General features: G+C 35.9%; 1 protein-coding gene across 1 annotated transcript in view; it reads left to right on the top strand.

Annotated features, from left to right (window-relative positions):
* LOC108717850 (kinesin-like protein KIF26B) overlaps positions 1 to 22,952 on the top strand; it is a 200,777-nt gene that overhangs the window by 89,789 nt on the left and 88,036 nt on the right. The window contains exon 4 of the mRNA XM_018265250.2: positions 9,907 to 10,073. Coding sequence (XP_018120739.1) covers positions 9,907 to 10,073 — 167 coding nt within the window. The remainder of the gene's footprint in view (positions 1 to 9,906; positions 10,074 to 22,952) is intronic.

The raw sequence follows: 22,952 nt of genomic DNA, 5'->3' as shown, positions 1-22,952 counted from the left end.
AAAATCCACTTTATACAAAACTTCCTTTTTTACAACACAAGTTATGCCCCCCCCTGTGTTCTGGTAGGATTTATTGGTGAGTAAGTATCAAGAGTGTCTCCTTATGTATTTATGCATAGAGATCATATTACCCCTTGACCTTCTCTTTTTCAGAGTAAACAATACCAACTTTGTTAGCCTAGACTTACCAAAATCCTTAATTCCCTTTATTCTTTTAGCCTCCTGTTATAGAAGTCTCTCTCTCTCAAGTTCATAATATATTTTTTGTGGACTGTAGACCAAAAATATACAGGGAATAATTGAAGTAATTATGCTCTCACCTCAAAATCTGTGCCAAACTTGCACACCTTAACATAACATTTTTACAGTGATCTGTTAGTAGAGACCTGTAGATAAAGGAGTGTGCACATCTGCGAAATCACAGATTTCTGTTATTAGCAGAAGTAATGACTTCAATGAAAAGTATTATATTATGATGACAAGGTTGTAGCTGGGTTTTGAGAGTCAATAATTGTTTCCCCACCTTTTCAATTTGCCAGTGGGTAAAACTTTTCAGGGTAGAACACTTTAATGATTGTAAGCATATTTCCAAACTCTGTCAGAAAAAATAAATAAAAAGAAAGCTCAATTTGTTAGTTTTTTAGTTAGTTTAGTTAGTTTTTTTACACACCTAAGAAGTAAGAAGTGTGTTTTGTATCTGTAGAAAATCTGTGAGAATATTTTTTGAGTCTCTACATGCTGCATACTTAATCCAATGTATATTGGTCATCAATTTGCTTTGAAGATCCTTGAATGGGAGATTTTTGGTAATTTAATAAAAATATGAACTTTAGCAAAAGTTCAGTTTGGTAGTTTGGGGAATAAATAAATATTTACCCATTTTGATTTACAGTAAAGGCCTTTTGGCCTTGCTATCTAAACTAAGGTGATTTAAAATGTGATTTTTAAAGGTGATTTTTAATGTATCTTTAGTCCTATATCTTGTTACATGTAAATTTAATATACTTCGTTGTACTGAAAAAAAAATATATATATATAACTTTCCTGTGTACTTTTGAGGGAGTATTTACTAAAACGTGACTGTTTCTCACTATGATGAAAAAAATTGACCAAACTATCAAACCCAAAAACCCCTTAATTTACCAATAAATTGGTAAAAGTTAAAGTTGGTGCAGAAAAAAATCACTACAAAATTGTGCCTCAAATAGAATTTGATGCTTGAATCATGTGACGTTTTCGTCATCTGCCCTTGACTTTTACATGATTTCAACAGTTTTTATGTGGAGTATTTTCAGATTTTTAGCAGTTTTGGAGCATAATAAATGCCAAAACATGAGATTATTTTTTCCTCTAAAATATTGAGTTTTTCCCCTTTAAAAACTTGACCAGAAAAATGTGAGGTTTAATAAATAGGCCCCTAAAAGTTACCCCGGGGTTGCACCTAAAGTAAAAGAAAACAAAATGTTTTTGAACTGCGAAGTGAAGAATTAAACGTTGCTTTGTTGGAACCAGCATTCCTCAGGATAATGTAAGGAGATTCCAGTTAAACAAGTCATAATTTAGGATTATGATTAAGATATATTGAAAGGTAAATGTATTTATGTAAACTTTCAATTGAGATTTCCTAACATCTAATTGCATTTGTGATGTTCAAAGAAGACCAATGCAAATTCTGTTGTCCTCCACCTACAACTTCACAAACCTTTACCTAAATGCTGGTATTTGTAGCTTGCAATACATTGAGAGGCTAGGTTGAATGCTTTTAATCTGCTCATTTGGTGTTAAAACTGCAGGGACATGTAGCTAAGGAAAAGATTCATGTTTCACTTTGTCTTCAAGGCTTGTTGTTTTCTGGCTCATTAGTACCTTTTTACCAATGTCCACAAGCTAACACGGTCCAGTAGTTTCTCTTTCCACAACACAAGACAGCAGGATAGAAATGTCAGTGACCTATGAGATTGCTGTTTGAGATGTAGGAGAAATGAAAATGAAAATTACGTCCAGTAAGTGTAATACAGAAAACTAAAATAAACATTGGGCTATGCTGAAAAGGCCTTCTATTATAACTTGGTAATTCTCAGAATAATCTTTGAATACATTTGTTGACATTCCTAATATTTAAAACAAATAGCTGTATTATAATATTATTATTTATGTAATACTTAATAGATAGCAGATTCAGCTATAAACTGTTTCTGCTTTGAAGAACACACCTTTCCTTCCTCCCTACACTCACAGTAAGTGCTCATTTTTTTTATTTCTGACTTTGAGGCAAGTTTTGGAGGAATAAAGACCATGCATACTGCAAAACAGAGCCTCCTGTAGTCTGCCAGTCCACATTAGGTTACCAGATAGCAAACCACAACCCTTATTTGGCACTAGGGTTGCCATCCGGCTGGTATTTTACCGGCCGGCCGGTAAAACACCTGCCAAGGCCGGGGCCGGTATTACAAATTTACTGGCAATGTAGCTGCCGGTAAATTTGTAATACCCCTCACAAAAGCACTCGGCCCACCCGAACCCACTCAAAATTTTTTGCTGTCTTCTGACCACTCACGGGTTCAGACCCCGGCCCTTTACGTCACAGCACGCCCCTTTCTACATCATGACCCGCCCCTTTTACGTCTTGGCCTGCCCATTTGCTCCCGCCCCCACCACCAGCCGGTGAGCATTTTATTAAAAGGTGGCAACCCTATTTGGCACCCCAATTAACATTTGTCATGCTTGTGTTGCTCCCCAACTCTTTTTAAAATGAAATTTAGCTCATTGGTAAAAAAAAACTCATCCGAGCAGCTTCTTCAGTTCAACTGATGTGGGAAGCCCTCGGCATATACACTCTTCCACTAAAAGCAGTTGTCCAATTACAATATGTTATCCAAAACAGCGCAGAGTTATTATTATAAAAGAGAAACATGAATATTATTTTACTGGCATAGCAGATTCTGGCCCTTTTTATGTTTTACTCTGCCACAGAAGTCTCCAATTTGAATCTGAAGTTTCTGTATATTGCCTGAAGGAACAGTCATTGTCTGTCCTTAAACAATGTAAGGGGCTTCTCCTGCTGCTAAAATGCAACCTCTACTTAAGAACTAGTAAGGATTAGTGATGGGCGAATTTGCGCCGTTTCGCTTTGCTGGAAAATTTTCGAATTTTGCGCGAAATTTGCGAAACAGCGAAAAATTCGCTAAACGGCACCGGTGTCTCGCTTTTGACGCCGGCGCCTGTTTTTTCCAACGCCAATTTATGCCGCGAATTTTCGCCGGCGTTTCGCGAATTTATTCGCTGGTGGCGAATAGCGCAAATTCGCCGCAAATTCTCGCCTATAAATTCGCCCATCACTAGTAAGGATACATTTTCCCATGATCCACTTTGGCATATTAATGTTATTATTTTTTTAGGAATCTACAGGGTAGTTATTGACTAATTATTTGATTACTTGCATTAATAACAAAAATAATTAGGGGCGACAAGTTTTATTTTATTATTTAAGCTAAATTGACTCAATGAGTAATCGTAATTTATTTTCAGTTGGCTAGAACTATCTGACATTATGCAAAAATTTGTAAATTATATAGTAGTAATTTGTTCCCCAAGCACAGAAACCACTAGTCTAAATTATGTTTTCTCATCAAAAATAAATGCAGAAGATTTTGTCTTTGATATATATTGTGTTTTTGGGACTGCAGTACCTCCCTTCATAAGGTAGTACATTGGTAATAGTTCCTGGTGGTGGAGGGTGGTCTGTTCGGAAATATAAACTGCTCTACATCTCTTCATTTACAAACTTTCCAGACTGAGAGATGGCAGTTACAATTGCCAGGGAAAGAAAGAAAGGATGAATTTAATTATGTAGGAATTATTATTTCAAGAATGGGTGTCTGTAAAGCTGAAGCATTACACCTTTTCATCTAAAAAGGTTTAAAGATTTAGTCCCATACTGTATTATTATAAGCAAGATTTACTTTGTAGCTACTGCCAATGCATCTAAAAGCAGGTAGTCAGCCTGACATTTTTTATCTCATATTCTGTATCACTGAGTTTTACTGTAAATACATAGGCACAAAAATCATTCCTCCAGTTCTGGAGATAATTGCATTTTAATCGCTCTTGGTGAAGCTGTCAATAGAGGTAATTTGAAAGGGAGCATCTGGTGGAACTCATTAAATCCAAGCAGTGGATTCAGTGTTTGGAACAAATATTCTGTCCAGTGACTTTATTGACTAAGTAGGCTGCAGTTAATCTGATCAAAGTAAAACTGCCCAATATTTAAAACAGAATTATCTATGTAACATGATCCTCTGCTGCTGAATGAACACAAGTAATTCCTTTTTGTGTTTGCGTATGTGCGGCCAGCACTACTTTGAGATTAACTGAATAAAAAGGGGATTTGTTAACAATGCAAATTATTTAAACATTCTTAGATTAATAAAAAAAAAAAAGAACCAAAATCACTTGACATATAATTATCAAAAAATTTTATTTACCATTGCATTTCTTGAAATTAATTTTGGGTTTGTGCTAAAATGAATCTGGTCAGGGCAATAGATTTTACACACACATGTGCTAATGACCATTCTATTCTTTCTTTAAATGTATTTTTGGGGTATTTTTCAGATAGAAATATCGAGAGGTTAATGCATATGAATATTTATTTTAAGGTGTTGACTTTGCTAGCATTTTTGGCGTTGCATTATTAATCATATACGGTATTCATAATTTATTCTTCCTTGATCTACAACCTTTCATATCTTCTCCCTTAGCCTTTCTATAGTGTCACAGGTCTATTACAAGAAACTAGAAGCAGGGAACAGCCAGAACCAGCCCTTGCCATATTGTAGTGCAAATGTCTGGGCATCGCATTATCAAGGAATAGGATTTTCAAAACCCTTATAGAAAAATTCTTTATAGTTATCCCATCGTACTAAGCACAATTCAGCAGGGACTATTGAGGCTCTTTAATCTGGACAAATCAATTTGTGTCAACAAAGACATCGATCTGGAAATGGTGGCCTGGATTTGTGTATCTTGATCCACTCTAATCCATCCCATCATTTTAACGAAGAAATAACGATTCTATACACTCGCACCTACATATGCAATGAACCATGTCTTTACATTAGGCCAATTCAGTGCTTCAAGTAATTCTCTTTAAATGGATAACTATGACACCTTTCCCTTTACTGTTTTGATTTGACGTTTTGCCTTACAAGCAGTGTAATGTTACAACAAAGCTTGTTAATACAAAATACAAGTATAAAACACTCTCAAAAATGATGCTGAGGTATTGTGCATTCCAATGATAACAACTTTCAGTTTTGGGCTGGTCCAGTAGGAAAACTCTCAATAGGCCCAAGAATCTGTGGGTCCTCCTGCTTTTCACCATTTGGCCAATTTCATGGTCATTCCCTGTTTCTGTATGGGAAAAATAAAAGAAACATACGTAAGAATAGATTGTATTATGTAAAGAAAGGAAATTAAGATACTTGAAATTCAGTGAGAAAAGACAATACATTTGTGAAAAAATCTGAATCATGGGATTTTTTTGAATTTGATGCCTGAAAGCTCAGTCAGACCTTTTCAGATTAACACCCGAAAACTACGATTTTTTTCTGATTCTTGTACTAAACCCAGTGCAGATCATGATATCTTCCAATTGTCAGAGGGACATCTGCCATTGATTTCTACATGAAATCGGTAAGTTAGATATGGAGTATTTTTTTTATTCTGACTTTTAGCAGCCTCCGGATATAAAAAAGCCCTCATCTGGGAGTCACATCTCTAGTAGGAGATTTTACAGAACTGCTGGGGTGCGTCTGAGAGCAAATCTATGCTGCAAAACAAAGGTTATACAATCAGAATCTTGTTCAGTGAATACTGTACATATTGACATCAGTGTCTCTCTAAAGCTACAGTATACCTCCTTGTTCAACATGAGTGTAATGAATTAGGCTTGTGCTGAACATACTTTTTGACTGTTGTTTTAAATCATGAAACATCTATGGTTTTGAATATTTCCTGAGCTAAACAGGGCAAACAGGGAAACTGAAACTACTTACTCATGTATGGTTCTTGTGAGGTAGATAATTAGACAATCCCCCACCCTGTTACCCTGTGTTATGTTTGATGGAGTCTATTATGAAGGGGGTTCATCTAAACAGTGGTAATCTCATTACCTCACCTCACCTACCTCACAAGGCCCAAATATGGAGTAGTGTTTATTTCCATTTTTAACTCAAGGAATAACAAAACTATTGAATTCCCAAACAATAGTCAAAAACTATACTCTATTCCCTATTTATTTAACTTGTGTTGAACGATGGATATACTGCCCCTTTGGATTCAAAATCTTAGCTATTATTAGGCCACCTCTCACCTTAGCAACTCAATGTTGAATGGGGGACATTTAGATGAACAGTGAAGTCTGATTAAAAAGACAAGTATAAAAGAAAACAATAAAACCCAAACAATTGCAATTGAAATTCCTGGCTGGACAGAGGCAGAATAGAAAGGCAAAAAATACAGACACAAAAGAAAAACACAACCTGCAAACTGTATTTGACTACAGTGAACACTGCAAACTGGATCTAACTACAGTAAACACCACTGCATTCACCTTGGTGTTATATAGCAGTGTATTTTAATGCAACATCTTTAAGGCATACTAATTACCTTACTATGCAACAAGTCTATGAAAATGGGTATTGCTTTCATAACCACAATTTTATAACAGAATAATGTAAAAGATGTTTAATGTAGGATTATCTATATGACTTAAGGCAAATCATTTACTTCCTTAAATCATGTGTTAAATTGAAGTAGTAGCCTTATGAGCTCTGAATCCAATACAACATAAAAAATGCTTCATAAGAAGAGGGCCTCTTTTAGATTATGGGGCAGATTCACTAAGGGTCGAATTTCGAAGTAAAAAATACTTCGAAATTCGACCCTCGAATTGAAATCCTTCGACTTCGAATATCGAAGTCGAAGGATTTAGCGCTAAACGTTCGTTCGATCGATCGAAGGATTTTTCGTTTGATCGAACGATTAAATCCTTCGAATCGAATGATTCGAAGGATTTTAATCCAACGATCGAAGGAAAATCCTTCAATCAAAAAAAGGTTAGCAAACCTATGGGGACCTTCCCCATAGGCTAACATTGACTTCGGTAGGTTTTACCTGCCGAAGTAGGGGGTCGAAGTTTTTTTTAAAGGGAAAGTACTTCGACTATCGAATGGTCGAATAGTCGAACGATTTCTCGTTCGATTCGTTCGATTTTGTTCGTATTCGAACGAATTTAACCAATTCGATGGTCGAAGTACCAAAAAAATACTTCGAAATTCGAATTTTTTTCATTCGAATCCTTCACTCGAGCTTAGTGAATCGGCCCCTAACTGTTCATACTAGATTGGATGCAATCACGCACTCAGACATAGAATTCAGCTTTAGTAGATGTCAGAGGATGTAATTTCCAGCAGTTTTCATGTACAATCAGTCTGACTACAATCACATCAAATTTGCTCATCTGAGGCTTTGAGAGAAAACTAGTATCTACAGTAAATAACCAAACATTGTATTTTACAAATATTTTAGACGCCAAGTCATTTTAATTTCATGCTTGATGTTAATTATTTTTGTAGCTTTTTATCACATTAGCAGCAAGTAAAACACCCCCACATATCTATATATTCATTCTAAATATACAGTAATAACAATTCTAATGGTAGAGGAAATTAAATCAACCTTTTGTAGTACACATTGGAATGTAGCTATTGCTAACTGTGTGACTCAGGCAGTGTCATTCTGTGGCTATTAAAGCAAATAAAGAACTATCTTGCATTAAAAATGGCATAAACATAATTTTTCCTCTTTATAGTATGCAGTGCAGTTTTGGGCCCCAGCTCTTAAGAAGGATATTAATGAGCTGGAAAGGTTGCAAAAACGTGTAGCTAAACGGAATGTGAAAAAGGAGAAACTAACGAAGTTGGGATTGTTTTCTCTGGAGAAAAGGCACTGGCAAAGGAACATGATTGCTCTTTTCAAGTACATTGGAGGACATTATAGACAGATAGTGGGGATCTTTTTTCCCATAGAAAATGTAGAACAAAAGGCTACCCATTTAGAAACTGAATTTTCATTTGAAGCAGTGTATATGGTTCTTCACAGTGAGGACAGTGAGTTTAGGGAATGCCCTGCGGGATGATGTTGTGATGACAGATTCTGTTAATGCCTTTAAAAATAGTTTTGATTATTTCATGGGCAAGTATGATATTGGGAAAGCATATATTAATCTCAATATTTATTTAGTTTAGTATAGGAATATATATAGAAATATATATATTTATTTATGGGAGTGTATTGATAGGTCTGTAAATTTGTAGGTGAAAAATTATCAAAATACTGTATGTTAAATTCTATAGACCACATTTTTGTCGTGGCAACTTTTTTGAAGCAAAATATATTGGAGTCTATGGGTGACTTTTTATGTCTTCCACAATAATATTGTCTACTGTGCGACAATTTTGAAGCATGGGCGACAATTTTGATGCACCTGCAAAAATTTTTGACGCACATTCAACATTTTTTGTTAAATGTGAAACTGGCATATTCCTTAAAACTATTCCGTAAAACATTTAAATTTGTTAAGTGAAAAGCAAGTGGAAATTTAAATTTAGCTTATTGTGACATCCCCTAGTGCAGTTTACAGGTTGAAATTGTCTTTTAATACTTCACTTGATTATACGTCATTGATCATAAATTCAAGGTCACGTCCTAAGTATGGAAGACACAAAAACTAGAACAGTTGGACACTTTATGTTGAGAGGCGTATTAGGCTTCAACAATCTGTTCCAAAAAGAACAAAAAAATGAGTCACAGTTAGAACTGTCTTTTGAAAATACACCTCAGCTGCCAGGGCTTCATTTTTGCAGGAATTTGTAATGCTAATACAGTGATATCTAAGTAGGACATGTCTTTGTCCTTGGATTCCTTCAGCAAGTATCAATCATGTATCTGGGGTTTGGAAAACGAATCCCTTGTATGGTGTTACTATATACATATATAGTGTTTTCATCGTATTTATACTATTACTGAATTTCAATAAATACATTTAAATAAATTAATATTAAACATCAGTAAATACCTTGATTGTGGGGAAAAGCACAGAAAAAATAGTTCAGATATGGGATACGTATGTTATCCAGAAACCCATTATCCAAAAAGATTCTAATTACGGAAAAGCCATCTCTCAAAGACTCCATGTTATCCAAATAATCCTAATTTTTTTTTTAAAACAAATTCTGTAATTAAAAGCAGTACATTGTACGTGATCCAAAGTTAGCTATTATTAATCCTTATTGTCATATATCATATCACGAGCATTCTGAATAACAGGTCCTATACCTCTTTATGTTAACCTTATCGGAAGCTAAAATCTGCTTATTTACAGCCACCTTTAGAGATCCCTATTAGTGACTTGTCCATGTGCGTCATCATTTTTTTAAGTGGTTTATGGATCTTGACGTGTTTTTGTGGGATGTATTGTAGTTTTTCATAATATTCTTATTTAATTTGAGACAACTTTATACTGTAATTCAGTTCCATGGTAGAGTTCTGCCATGGCAAGTTAACTAGAAGGCATGTTTAGACAAAAAGAAACACTGGGGAATGAAAACAAAGAGCAAAATCATTAACTACATTTTAGAAAAGGTTAGTAAATGGCATACAATTAGAACTGCTGGGAAAATGCCAGGAATCCCAATCTGAACTTTATTAAACCTCTTTTAATCTGTGAATGCTTGGCATATTTCTCAGGCCATATCAGCTATATCTATTTCCAAAACAAATCTTGTAGTTCCCATACACCTGATTTTTCAAAGAGGAAAACTTGTTTGCTTTTTGTGTCTTTAGATCTCTCAGCTCATGACTGAGACTGATCGTGAAGGATTAACTGAGGCAGCACTAAATCGTTATAATGCCGGCAAACCTTCCATATACAGCTTTCCAGCATCGCAGAGCACTTATGTAGCCACAGAAACATCCACCGGCACCTCAGTAGCAGCATCCTTCTTTGCAAGGTAAGTCTGTTTTGCTTTAAAATATGCAGATCTGTACTGCAGATAAGACTTTTATGGACATTGTTGAAAGACTAGTACAAATAAACATGCATCATGTCAAGCCTGGGCTCCAGTGTAGCATAGCAATGTGTTCTTTCTTCTGGGATTCTCTACTTTATTGAACTGATGGACTCCCCTATGGAGTATAAAATGCAGTCCTTCTCAGTTTCAAACTCTATAATATACTCTAGTTCCAGTAACACTCACAGAATAATAATATCACAGAATATTAGACCACATTTTTATTTATTATGTCTTTAAACACTATTAAAATATAAAATGTGTTTGAACAAAGTTTAAACCAAGATTTTAAGTTTACATTCACTGGCCTAGAAAATATGAATTAAATGTATGTTCTCATTCAAGGAAAATATATTGGATGTGTAACCTTGATTTTGTATAAGTTCTACTTCACATGTAAAGATTGCTGTTTCTATTGCATTTTGCATCTGCCAAGCATATTGTAATGCAATTATAGAGTTCAGATTTGTTCTTAAAACTTCAACTCTAGACATACATTACACCAAGAGTTCATTAGCTGTTAACTGTAGCTAGGTTTCATTGTTTTGATAGGGCCATACTATAACATATGCTCAGGACATTTAGGGTAGTAGTGAGGTAGTGTAACATTTTTTAGAATATTTTTTTCTTGACCCCAGGACATTCCGTGTTCTTGTCCCAAACTGAACTTGGCCAGTTGCAACTTCCAGTAAAGTATGCATTATATAGGACTCTTTCTTCCAGGAGGACCCTCCCTGTACTGGTATAGGTAGAGTTAACCACACTGGATTACACACACAGAACTTCAGGGATTCTCCGAACAAATAATTAGGGCAGTGGCCAAGAGATTTGTCATCCACAATAAAAATGCATGACTGCGGACTACAAACCTCCTCAAAATGCCTCTCCATTGGAAACAATTGAAATTACTGGCGGTAAATCAGTTCTTTCTTCCAAAGTTGCCCAAAGTTGTTGGTGTTACTGCCAGCGATTTCCATTATATACAATGGAGGCAAATTTACAGGAGATTTGTCACCTGCAGCCATGCATAAATGATCTTGACAAATCTCCCTGTCTGCCACTGCCTTAAAACTTTATTTACTGGATCATAGACAATCTCTTTGGAAGTACTGCATAGTTGCTAAAATAATCAGTGTTTTCATAATTACTTTCATCCACTTGATGATGTTACACTGGCATAGTAATTGCAACACCGTTGTTAATGGGAAAGTTGCTTAGAATAGCATTTTCTTCCATTAAGGAAACTTTTTTGGGGTTTATGTGCCTTTTAAAGAGGTAAACAGGCTCTGTTTCTTCTGATTCTTTTGTTCTGATTTCCAAACTGCTACCTGGTTACCAGAGTAATCAATCCCTAGCAACCCTATAATACTTGAAATTCAAGTTTGAGATTTGCAGAAAAAAATGCAAAAATCAAAAACCACAAAAAAATCTTTAAAGATTAACATTTTAAAATCAGCGTTTTAAACATTTTTTTAAAATTGTTTCATATAAAATCACTTATGGAATATGAAAACATAAGGTGGAAAATTTTTACATAAAGTGGTTAAAAATATGAGTTGATTAAGTTCAACAGACCATTAAGTTCTATACTTTGAATGAAATGACATATTATATTCTGTATGAAATAACACAACTTTGAAGAGGTTCTAGGAATTCTTTTTTAACATATTGCTGTATTATATCTGAGTTTTGCATGTATGCTTTTTCTCTTTTCTCAATTCTTTTCACTCTGAACTGTCCATCTCATAGTTACAGCTTTGGTTCCAAATCTTTAATATTAAAGCAAGAGATCAAATTTATGGGCAGATTTATCAGATTCAACTGAAAATTCACCAGGTTCCCTTGCATCATTCCCAACCATTCAGTCCTTTTAGACATACAGTATCCTGGCAGTTTTTAAATTCCTGGTATATTTGAGCATTTCAGATGGTTTATTGATGTTTGCCAAAAGAATACATCTGCATTTTCTTAACATTTGATCTCAAATATAACAGCTATTTATTTGTTTGGCATTGTTTGGAGTGAAGCTTTAGATAATACTTGAGGGCAAAATAGAAGCCCTCATTGCCATAAAATAACTTTGAATCTACAGGGGGAAACTGCCAACTCTTAGGGAGCTAGCACACCGGCAGATTCGAGGAGATTTAGTCACCTGGCGACTAATCGCCTCTTCTGCGGGGCGACAATCTCCCTGAACTGCCTTCCGCCTGCTATGATGAGAAAACGCCAGAGCCAATGCACTCGCGGCGCTTCGATTTCCAAAGTCACCCGAAGTTGCCTCACGAGGGAACTTTGGAAATCGAAGGGCCACAAGTGCATTGGGGCTGGTGTTTTTTTAAGCCATCATAGCTGTACCCACATGTTCAAGTGACCAGCAAAAGCAGTGTCCAATCCTGGCATCATTTGCATGGCAGAACCGCTAAGTGCCGGCTGGCTACCATCTAGATTCTGGGAAACTTGTAAAAATGGATCCACAATAAAGAGCCTTATTCCCTAAAGTTGTTGTTGTGTGTGTGTGAGTCCCACCCTATGCCCATGTCCTCTCATGGCTTTGTGCTGTTACACACATAGTATAGGAACCAGCGTAGTTTCTATTAACTGAAGGTGGGTGCACCAACTGCACTGGTACACCCTATTTTTTAATCAATTAATTAATAGTGACCTTGTCTAGCAAATTGTACACCTTCCTGGTATTGTGATGAGTAGGACAATTTTGTGTTCTGTTTGCCTGCTTTGATAGTGATGTCATGAGTATGTTGCAGGAGTATACTACATACCAGTCTATTAATATAGCTATTAATAGAGATGGTTTTAGTGTGCTGAGCTCATTCATCAGTATTACATACTGAGGCAAACACACACACAAACATTCTAAAACTGTAGCACCAAAATGCAATTAAAACAATGAAGCTTCTGTTGAAGTGGAAGTCACATGTATTGCAGTATACCTGTATATGGCAAAATGTTGATTAATATTTCTCATATACAACTATGGCATGCTAAAACTGTTAACTGTGAAAACACGTGAATGATATATCAGCGTTAAAGCCCCAAAGGGAAATCCCATACAAATGATAAAACAGACAGGTACAACTCTGTTATGTGTAATATGTACTATACAATTTATTTTAGATTTTAAAACATCACTTGCAACTAATTTCCAGCACTCCTTACCACTGTCCAAAGACCAATCCTATGAACCTAATTTGTTAGTCCCTATTTAAGCATGGCATTTCCAACCTGAAAGTGGGAAGAGCCTACCCTAAGTGGGTGGAATTATTTGGAAGGGCAAAATTTTGAGAAATCTGTCTTAAAAAAACAGTTGAAGAAGTTCCAGGTAAAATTCCTGATAAGCTTAACCATCTAAAGCAAGTTGAAAAAATTAAATATCTGATTGGCTGTTATAGTTTACTGAGCTAGAGCACCTTATTCGTAAAGGAGTTGTCAGAAACCCTTAACTTTCAGGATATGTACCACTGGGTTTCTTAACTTGAGTAAAAATAGCAAAAAAACACTGCATATTGGTAAATTGAGGAAATAAGTACCTGCTTTGGTAGCTTTTGTACAAAGGGCCTGTAATACTTCAAGTAGAATAAGACAAAAGGCCCATGTCTACACTTTCCCGAGTGAGATAGGTAAATTGGTTTGCACACTTTGGTCCTTCTCATATTTGTTTAAAGACAGGCACCTGCAGTCTATAGGCACAACCAAATAAACATGCCTGAATTGTTTCTTAGGGGGTTATTAATTAAAGTTCAAATGCAAAAAAAATTAAAAATGTTAGTTTTTTTCCTTAAAAACCCGAGTTTTTAGTGGAAAGAAAACTCCAATTTTTTTTAATCTATTATACCCGAGGATGGATCGAGGTGCACAAGGTCATGTTTCTTTTCCTGATGCCTTAAATTAACAGATAGGAAATCAGACGCCTCTCCTATCTGCTTTTTGTCATTGTCATTTCAGTGACACTCTCTGTCAGTTCCTAGCTTTATCTCCCAATCCTTCTTCACATTTGAATGTAGATTAAAGTGTGCTGCAAATTTGCTGACTTCATCGTGTTTGTGCTTCGAGTCATGACTTGAAAAAAAATCAAACAGGATTTTTGTATAATGTGTTTACAGTAAAGTTGTATTTCAAATTGCACCATCTGGCTTATCAAAAAAGACGATTACTTGTTCCTGGTATTTGTTGCTTAAGAGGTACATGCTTGGCGCCCCCACTTTGTTGCGCCCTAGGCACCTTCCTATTCTGCCTACCCCTACTTCTGGCCCTGAGTAGAATGTTGGTCAGATACTGTCTTATATATATTTATTTACTGATGGTATAGTGGTAGGTCACCTAAGTGACTGGCGAAGGTGCCAGGGACTGGGAGGAGGGGTGTCAAATGTGAAAGGGATTTCTGGGCTAGTTATTTAAGGAATGGCAACACCTAACCTATTCCTCTTCCCTCTCGATCCTGGAGCGCTACTGGAGCTGCACCACCCACCCTCTCGTCAGTGTGTCATTAATGTTATATGTTCTGTATTTGTCATTATTATGCTTGTTTAAAAAAAAAAAGAAGGTGGATGCACTCTTTTTTTAGCATTGGGTTAAATTGCTTGTCACAGCATGGGGGAGGGAAAAAAGTGTTCTTGTCATTTGGTAAATACGCTGTATTGGTTTAACCTACATGCCCAACATGGCGGCAGTGGCTGACATTTTGAAATGGATGGTTGTTTATAGTGTCAGACTGGCCCACAGGGGTACCAGGAAAACTCCCGGTGGGCCCATGTGTTAGTGGGCCCTCCTGCTTCTAACCATTTGGCATATTTCATGGCCATTACCTATTTCTATGAGAACAAAGAGACTAAATAGATTGAATAATAGATTATAGCATGTAAAGAAAAGAAACTAGCAGAATAGAGGTTGCGTGAGGAGAGGAATAATAACAGTACTGAGAGTGGGCCCCTGATTTAAGGTCTTTTGGTGGGCCCCTGGTCTAAGATTTTTGGGTGGGCCCCTGGTGTCCCAGTCCGACACTGGTTGTTTATGTAATGGCAAGGTATGGTTTCCTGGAATGATAAACATGTTCAATAAAGCTGTGGCCGGCCCTCACCCATCAAAAGGAAGCTATTGTCTTAGAGTGGTTCTTTATCAGTATGGTTATTAGGATTGGTAGGTGAGATGATGTTTATAAAGCCTTGCAGAGATCCAAAAACACTCTTTTAAAAATGACACTTCTCATTATGTATCTTTCTCATACAGCATATTTTAATGTTTTGATCTCTCTCCAGGCATCCTTAGTTATACACTGTACAGATATGATGATGTACATTTTTTTGTTACTTGAACATATTGGGATCCATCTATCACCAATGCATTCACTCAGGTTTGCATAACAAGCCATTTTACATTTAAGTTTAAGGTCACTCATGGATATTTTTTTTTTTTTTTTTTTTCCATTTTGAAAAGCTTTATTAGGAACTTCCATCAATACAAAGCCAAAATGCAAGTACAACATATACAAAATAGTCACTTATATATTATCGTCCACCTGTACTTTCCCATCAGTATAACATGTCAGTCAATGAGATATTATAGCACCGTAATCGTATCCTATAACATGCCCTAATGTTGTTGATACTCACACCAAGAGAAGTTTGTGTATTGTGGATAGATTGAGAAAAAGATAAGTAAAGAAGAAGATACCAAGAGAAAGGGGGGGAAGGGGGTGCAGCAGGGAGATGTATGACTCGCACCTCTCATAGATAAGCTTTGTACACATCTGTGTCTTTAAACAGAAGCCATCTCGTCCAGACCGATGAGAACTTAGCGAACTGATCCGCGTTATAAGATGACATTTCTTCAAATTTATAAATTTCAGAGATTTTATTGAGCCAATCTTTTACAGTAGGAATATATGTAGTTTTCCAGTGCAGCGGTATTAGAAGTTTGGCTGCATCATCTATTTATATATGAGACTGATTCCCACTTGGTGGGCGGCTGCAGCATTTTGTATAAAAGAGAAATTGTATGTCGCGGTGGGTCCTGAAGGGAGCAGGCTGTTTAAAATTTTGTAAGGTCTCTTCTTAAAGTTTGTACCCCTCCCAAACTATGGAAATAGTGGGAAATTTGTGCGTATTTTAGGTGGTCCATTCTCTTAAATTGTGCCGAATTTTGCAACTTTTCTTTGGGGATAAATGTTTTATTCTCCATGAAATGGACAAATTGATTCCCCTCTATTAACCAGTCTTGGAAGTAATTTAGTTGCAAACCTGGGGGGGAGGCAGGGTTATTTATCAGCGGCAGCAAAAGCGATGGGTAGTTAGTGAGGGAATATTTTGTACGGCATTTGTCCCATATCATCATTGTATTAGATAGGAGAGGATGGTCTGTATGTTTCAACCGTCTATAGGATCGATCTATCCATGGAAGATGCAATAGATATGTATAAACAGATTGTTGCTCTATTTCTACCCATAATTTTGTGTTAGGGTAATGGGACCAGTCTATTATTCTTAACAAGACCGACGCGTAGTAATACAAACGGCAATCTGGCAATGCTACTGCACCTTGCCGCTTGGATTTGGCCAGCATATTGTGACTGATTCTAGCTTTTTTGTCCTGCCACACAAAATTCGTTATTATTTTTTGCAGTTGAGTCAATTGTGTCTCCCCTACCTGCAGTGGGAGAGTTTGAAAGACGTATAAGACTCTGGGCATAATGTTCATCTTTACTACATTCATTCTCCCAAACCACGAAATAGGTTTGTCTTTCCAAGTGATCAGGTCTTTTTTTATTTTCGATATCACATGTCTTAAGTTAAGCTCAGCCCACTCTGAGGAGTCCTTAGTGATTTTAAGGCCTAGGTACGTGAACGATCCCATGGATAAGGCAGGAGTTGTTAGGTCGGAAATTAAGACGTTTAGGGCTGTAGATTTAGAGAAGTTAATTTTGAAGTTACTGAGAGTTCCATACGTCCGAAACTCTCTGTTCAGTGCTGGTATGGATGTGACTCATGGATATTTTTTAAATTGTCAAATTTCTGAAACTGCATATACACACTCTGCCACTGTCTGATGCTGATATCCAAACATCACTGTATCATAGAGCTTTGAGAAAAACATATTATTTTATAATGACTAGCTCAAATATTGCTAGTTTTATTCTTATTTTTTATAAATATATATTGCTCTTACTATTGACCTTAAAGTTACCTTTTTAGTAGGCAGTAGACAGTGTTTTTTTTCTTTTTGCAGCTGGTCTTCATTTAAATATTTTGTGGATTTTTTTAACAGTTTCTTTCTGTTCTGCTTGCTCCAGCTTGAAATGTAAGATGCATTTTTTCTGTAGAGGTTATATAGGGTTCTTTGCCATGGTTATATAGGGTTCTTTGCCATGGAAAGACAATTACTACCCTGTTCATTGCTAATACCATGGTCCATGTCATAAAGGATTTTGTCCAATTTTGCTTGACCACACCCTTTTTTGGCTTGTAAGAGCATTATAACACAGTAGTCCATTAACATCTTTACAGTGCTGCATAACTAGCTGGCTTTACATAAATAAACAATCATGACTTTACATATATATATATATATATATATATACAGGTATGGGGCCGGTTATCCAGAATGCTCGGGACCAGGGGTTTTGTGGATAAGGAATCTTTCCGTAATTTGGATCTTCATACCTTAAGTCTACTAGAAAATCATGTAAACATTATATAAACCCAATAATAAGGATTAATTAGATCTTAGTTTGGATCAAGTACAAGGTACTGTTTTATTTTTACAGAGAATAAGGAAATCATTTTTAAAAATGTGGATTATTTGGATAAAATGGAATCTATGGAAGATGGTCTTTCTCCCATTTGGAGCTTTCTGGATAACAGATTTCCGGATAACAGATCCCATACCTGTACCTATATTTATATACAGGTATGGGACCAGAATGCTTGGGACCCTGGGTTTTCTAGATAACAGATCTTTCCGTAATTTGGATCTTCATACTTTAAGCTTACTAGAAATGCATGTAAACATAAAGTAAACCCAATTGGTTGGGGTTGCTTCAAATAAAGATTCATTATATCTTAGTTTAGATCAAGTACACGGTACTATTTTATTATAACAATAATAAAGATTTTTTTTCATTTATTTGAGTCTATGGAGAGACAGCCCTTCTGTAATTCAGAACGGGTACACGGGTGTGTATATATATATATATATATATATATATATATATATATATATATTCAGCACTCACAGGACTGTGTATTTGCTGACAGTCAGTGGGGAGAATTGAGAGACTGTATTTGCTGCCTGTACATACAAACTATCAGCTTGCTTTGTAAAGTGTTACTTTAGATTTCAGAATGTAACAGTATTTTTTCAGGTTTTTTCAAGCTATTCATTAAGAACCACATGAAAGCAGTAGAGTAGAAGAAGGTTTTGTGTTCAGGTGAGACCACCCACACATTAAAAAATCCACCATTGCTACTTTATGTCACAATTAAAAAAAATATTTTGAGTGACATTCTTTGAACTACAGAATATCACAGAGAACAGAGAATAAAATTTCAGCATAGGGTTTCTTATTCAGTAAAATGAAAGGAGAAGGAAAGGCTACAATTAAGTATGCTTTATCAGAAAGGTAGTTCTATTGTGTACACATGGGCTTCTGTATCAGACTTCCCGTTTTCAGCATGCAGGGCTAGGGCTTGAGCATGCTCAGTTTGCTCCTCTCTCCCCCTCCCCTTTCCCCCTCCCTCCTCCCCTCCCTGCTGTAATCTGAGCCCAGAGCTATGAGCGAGTAAGGAGACACTCAGGCTGGAAGTGATGTCACACCAAGCTAATATGGCAGCTGATATCCTAAACAAACAGAGAGAGCTTCTAGAGCTGTTTACTCAGGTACAGTAAAGCATTCTGCAGAATAAATATAGTGTTATAGCTTGCACTATTGTGACTAATCAATTGGCAATAAACTGCTTCAGTAGCTTTCCTTCTCTTTTAAAGAATTGATTGTGAAGACATAAGCTAAAGTAAAATTGCAACAGCATAACCTTCCATTTTACACACATTAAATGTCATCTGTCACACATTCTTTTCAAGTCACCCTGAAAAAATTATATATCTTATTGCTATTGCAGTATATATAGTATAATATATTGATATTGATACCTGCTTCTTAGTCATTTATGAACAGAACTTAGTTAGTGTTCTTACTGCAATTAAACATTTTTATGAAATAATGGCACTCCCTTTTCCCAAAACGCTCATCCCTCTTGTGTCTACCCCTAGTTGCTACCCCTAGTTTCTGCTTTGCCTTTGCAGGTAACTGAAATCTATCTTGTTAGTTACATTGGCCCAAACTTAGAATAGTATTGCCAAAAATATAAAGCCAAAGTCAAAGTAAACTTTATTGTCATCTCAGCAGTATACGAATACACAGTGAGGCAAGACTACGTGGCTCCAGCTAGTACAGATATCAGAGAGTCTCTGAGGTAGTCCAGGTGTGTAAAGTACAGAAGTGTAAAACAAAAGTTCAAAAAGTTCAAAAGTTGTTTTGTATATTTTTGAATAATGAATTCCATGGTAAAGATGTCAAGATTAGATAGCTTTAGTAGTTCTCTACATTTCTGTTCAGGTTGTTTTGTTTTGTATATTTTTGAATAATATATTCCATGGTAAAGATGTCAAGATTAGATATATTTAGTAGTTCTCTACATTTCTGTTCAGATTGTTTAGTTTGTAGAACACATAAATGAAAAAAAATCAGCTCTAACCTAAAGGATCACTATAATGCTGATCGATCAGATTTGCTCTTATTTGGTATACAGTAGGGCTAGCTGTTGAACAGTTTTGATTTCCCCATATGTTATAAAAGGCAATAAGCCAGGAGCAGTAATACTTACCAACAAATAACATGTTTGATTTTAAATAGGTGACTGTTAAACACTACCTACTGATTGGTTGCTATGGGTACTGCTCTTGGGCAAACTTAGTGCCTTTTATAACATAGACACCTTTGTACTACTGTATACAGTTTATACCAAAGTCCACAATTATGTCACCCTGTTTGCTCTTATCGTATATATTACTCATTTGAAGCACCTTTTTCTTCCTCAAATTTATACTAACCAATATTTTGGTTCTAAGACTGCTTATCTCATCATGCTTGGGACCTGGGGCTTTGAATTAGACTGTGAGATTCAGCACACTTCGACCCTGGAAACAATTTGAATATTCGCTACCTAAAACCTGCCGAGTTCATGTAGAAGTCAATGGCAGAGGTTCTATTTGAAGATATTAATAGTAGTGATGAGCCAAACTTTTGCCAAGTTTCACTGTGAAAATGATGGGCCATAGACTCCAATGGGAGAAAAATAATTTTCATAACTTCGAAATTTGACCTTTGATAAATCTGCCCATAAATAAACCCAATAGGCTGGTTTTGCTTCCAATAAGTACTAATTATATTTTAGTTGGGATCAAGTACAAGGTACAGTTTTATTATTAAAAAATGTGGATTATTTTATTATAATAGAGTCTACGCGAGACGGCCTTTTTGTAATTCAGAGCTTTCTGGATAACGTCTTTCTGGATAATGGATCCCATACCTGTAATATCTAGCTTATAAAAGCATAAAAGTTAGTAAGTACATTACTAATAATGGTTCCAAAAACCAAACGGCTGAAAAGGGAAAACTGCAAGCCAGTAAATGTTGCTGACTATGTATATCGCTGTCACTATTACAGTGTCTGTTCTAACATGTAGCACAGCGGAAGTAAGATGCATATGAGATGATGCTTCATCTTCTCAGTATCAGCTTCTCATGCTGATTCATTGTGTTCACTGCAAGCTGTGTGTTCATTCATGGAATGGAATTATCAAGATCGATGGGTGGAACCCTTCAAACTACAGCATTTCTATTTTTTATGGATTATACATCTTTCACTGCTTTATTTTTTAACATTCATAGCCCCTGACCCGTGGCTCTAGGATTTTTTTTTCAAAATGACCTTCTATTTTCAAACCTTGTTAAGAAATAGGAGAAAAGGTGTGGCTAGTCTCAGGACAGCAGTGGGAATGGACTGGCCAGCATGTAAGTAATATCATTACTGCATAGCCATGATAATCACTGATTGTCATTTCTCTGCTTTCCTGGGATGTGACTTCATTGTAAATTATATTAATTGAACAGATGAGCCTAGCATATATCTACTGACTGTGTACAGTCCTTTAAATAGCATTTGTTAATAATATATATTAAAAAATATGTTTTTACCTTGATTCACAATTCATCGCAAAAAAATATGTATCAGGCAGTAAAAATTAAACCATTTCTTTTATATAATTTTTGATCTGGAACAGTTTTTAAATATAAAGGTTTACATTTAGACTGTGAAATCATATAAGGCCTTTCCTAAAGCATTTGCTGTATATACATTTGGTTTATGATGGAACATCAGAATGTTTGTGTTTATAAATCCCAGGCTTCAGAAAAAAATCAACATGACAAAAGTTGTTCCACATATAAACTGACAAACTTGTAATAAGCCCAACTAGTCATATAAATGAAGGGAGGTTCTCCTCAATCTCATTGTGTACACTGATTGTCTGTTACAACAAATATGAATATACAGTACGCACCCACTGGCATCATGAATATCATGAATTGGTTTTAACGTTTATTGCTTTACAAATTTTGGAAGATGTTTGCTTTATAAAAGATGTAGAAAAAAACCCAACAAGTGTTTCTCTAGTAATGTTCTGTTTAAACAGAAGTACTATACACCCAAATTCTTTTACAGCTGTAATGATACAGAGGGCACTGTCTTTTTCCTTCCCAAACTCCCCAGTAAATTTTTCCTTACACAGACCCCTCTTTGGTGGGCACTCACTGTAGGATGGAGGAAGGTTCTCATACTGGATCTAACTGTCAATGATTATCCAACCCCAACTGCTGCATGAAAAGAGAATGAAGAAAAACAGATGCTGAGAGAGGAATAGTGAAGATGAACTTGATTATTTCAGAAACAGTACCGAATATTTAATTGTTTGTATTAAGAAAGTTTCTTATTTCAGCATGCCGAAGCTAATATTACATTCTTATTTTCGCGATAGTTCCCCTTTAACCATAGAACTGATTTATTGAAGAAGAACACACTCCACATAGGAGTTCAATTAGAGATAAGCAGGAACATGTAACATCAGTGGATAGGCATATACTCACAGCACCAATGGTCAGTGTAGACCCCACGGGTAAGAGAAAGAATACAGCTTCTACGAAGGTACTCCCAGCTTTCAGCCTTTACCCTAGTGGAGCTAACTCCGACATTTAATCCCTACTTCTGGGCAATTACTACCCATAATATGTAAATTAACTTTTGTATTCAGTTCAATATCCAGCAGAATTATTTGTGGAGGATCTTTTTGGAATGGAATTGGAACTGTATCAGTGTTGTTACCATATTGTTAAGGCATTGTCACAAGGGCTGTTTCCAATGCTGAGTTTTAAAGTTACCCCAAAACATAGCTCTAAAGTTCTCTGTACACTCATTTTGACATCTGTAGCACAAGCTCTAGTCAGACAATTTCAGGGGGTTATATATCAAAATCGGAATTTTTCTTATTATTTAATTTATAAAAGTCAGACCAAACTAGAAATACCTTATTTATTATTTGAAAAGCTTGATTTAATTGGATCTGGGAAGAACTCGATAAATTCAAGCGAAAACCAGAATCGTACAATTTCTACTTCTGGGCAATTACTACCCAGGCCGACAAACCAATATGGAGCAGGCACTCAAATAAGGCCTGTGATTAAGTGTTGATGACACG

The sequence above is a fragment of the Xenopus laevis genome, chromosome 5S, assembly GCF_017654675.1.
Source record: "Xenopus laevis strain J_2021 chromosome 5S, Xenopus_laevis_v10.1, whole genome shotgun sequence".
NCBI lineage: Eukaryota > Metazoa > Chordata > Amphibia > Anura > Pipidae > Xenopus > Xenopus laevis.
The sequence above is the reverse complement of the archived record's forward strand: the minus strand, read 5'-3'. Positions and strand labels throughout refer to the sequence as shown.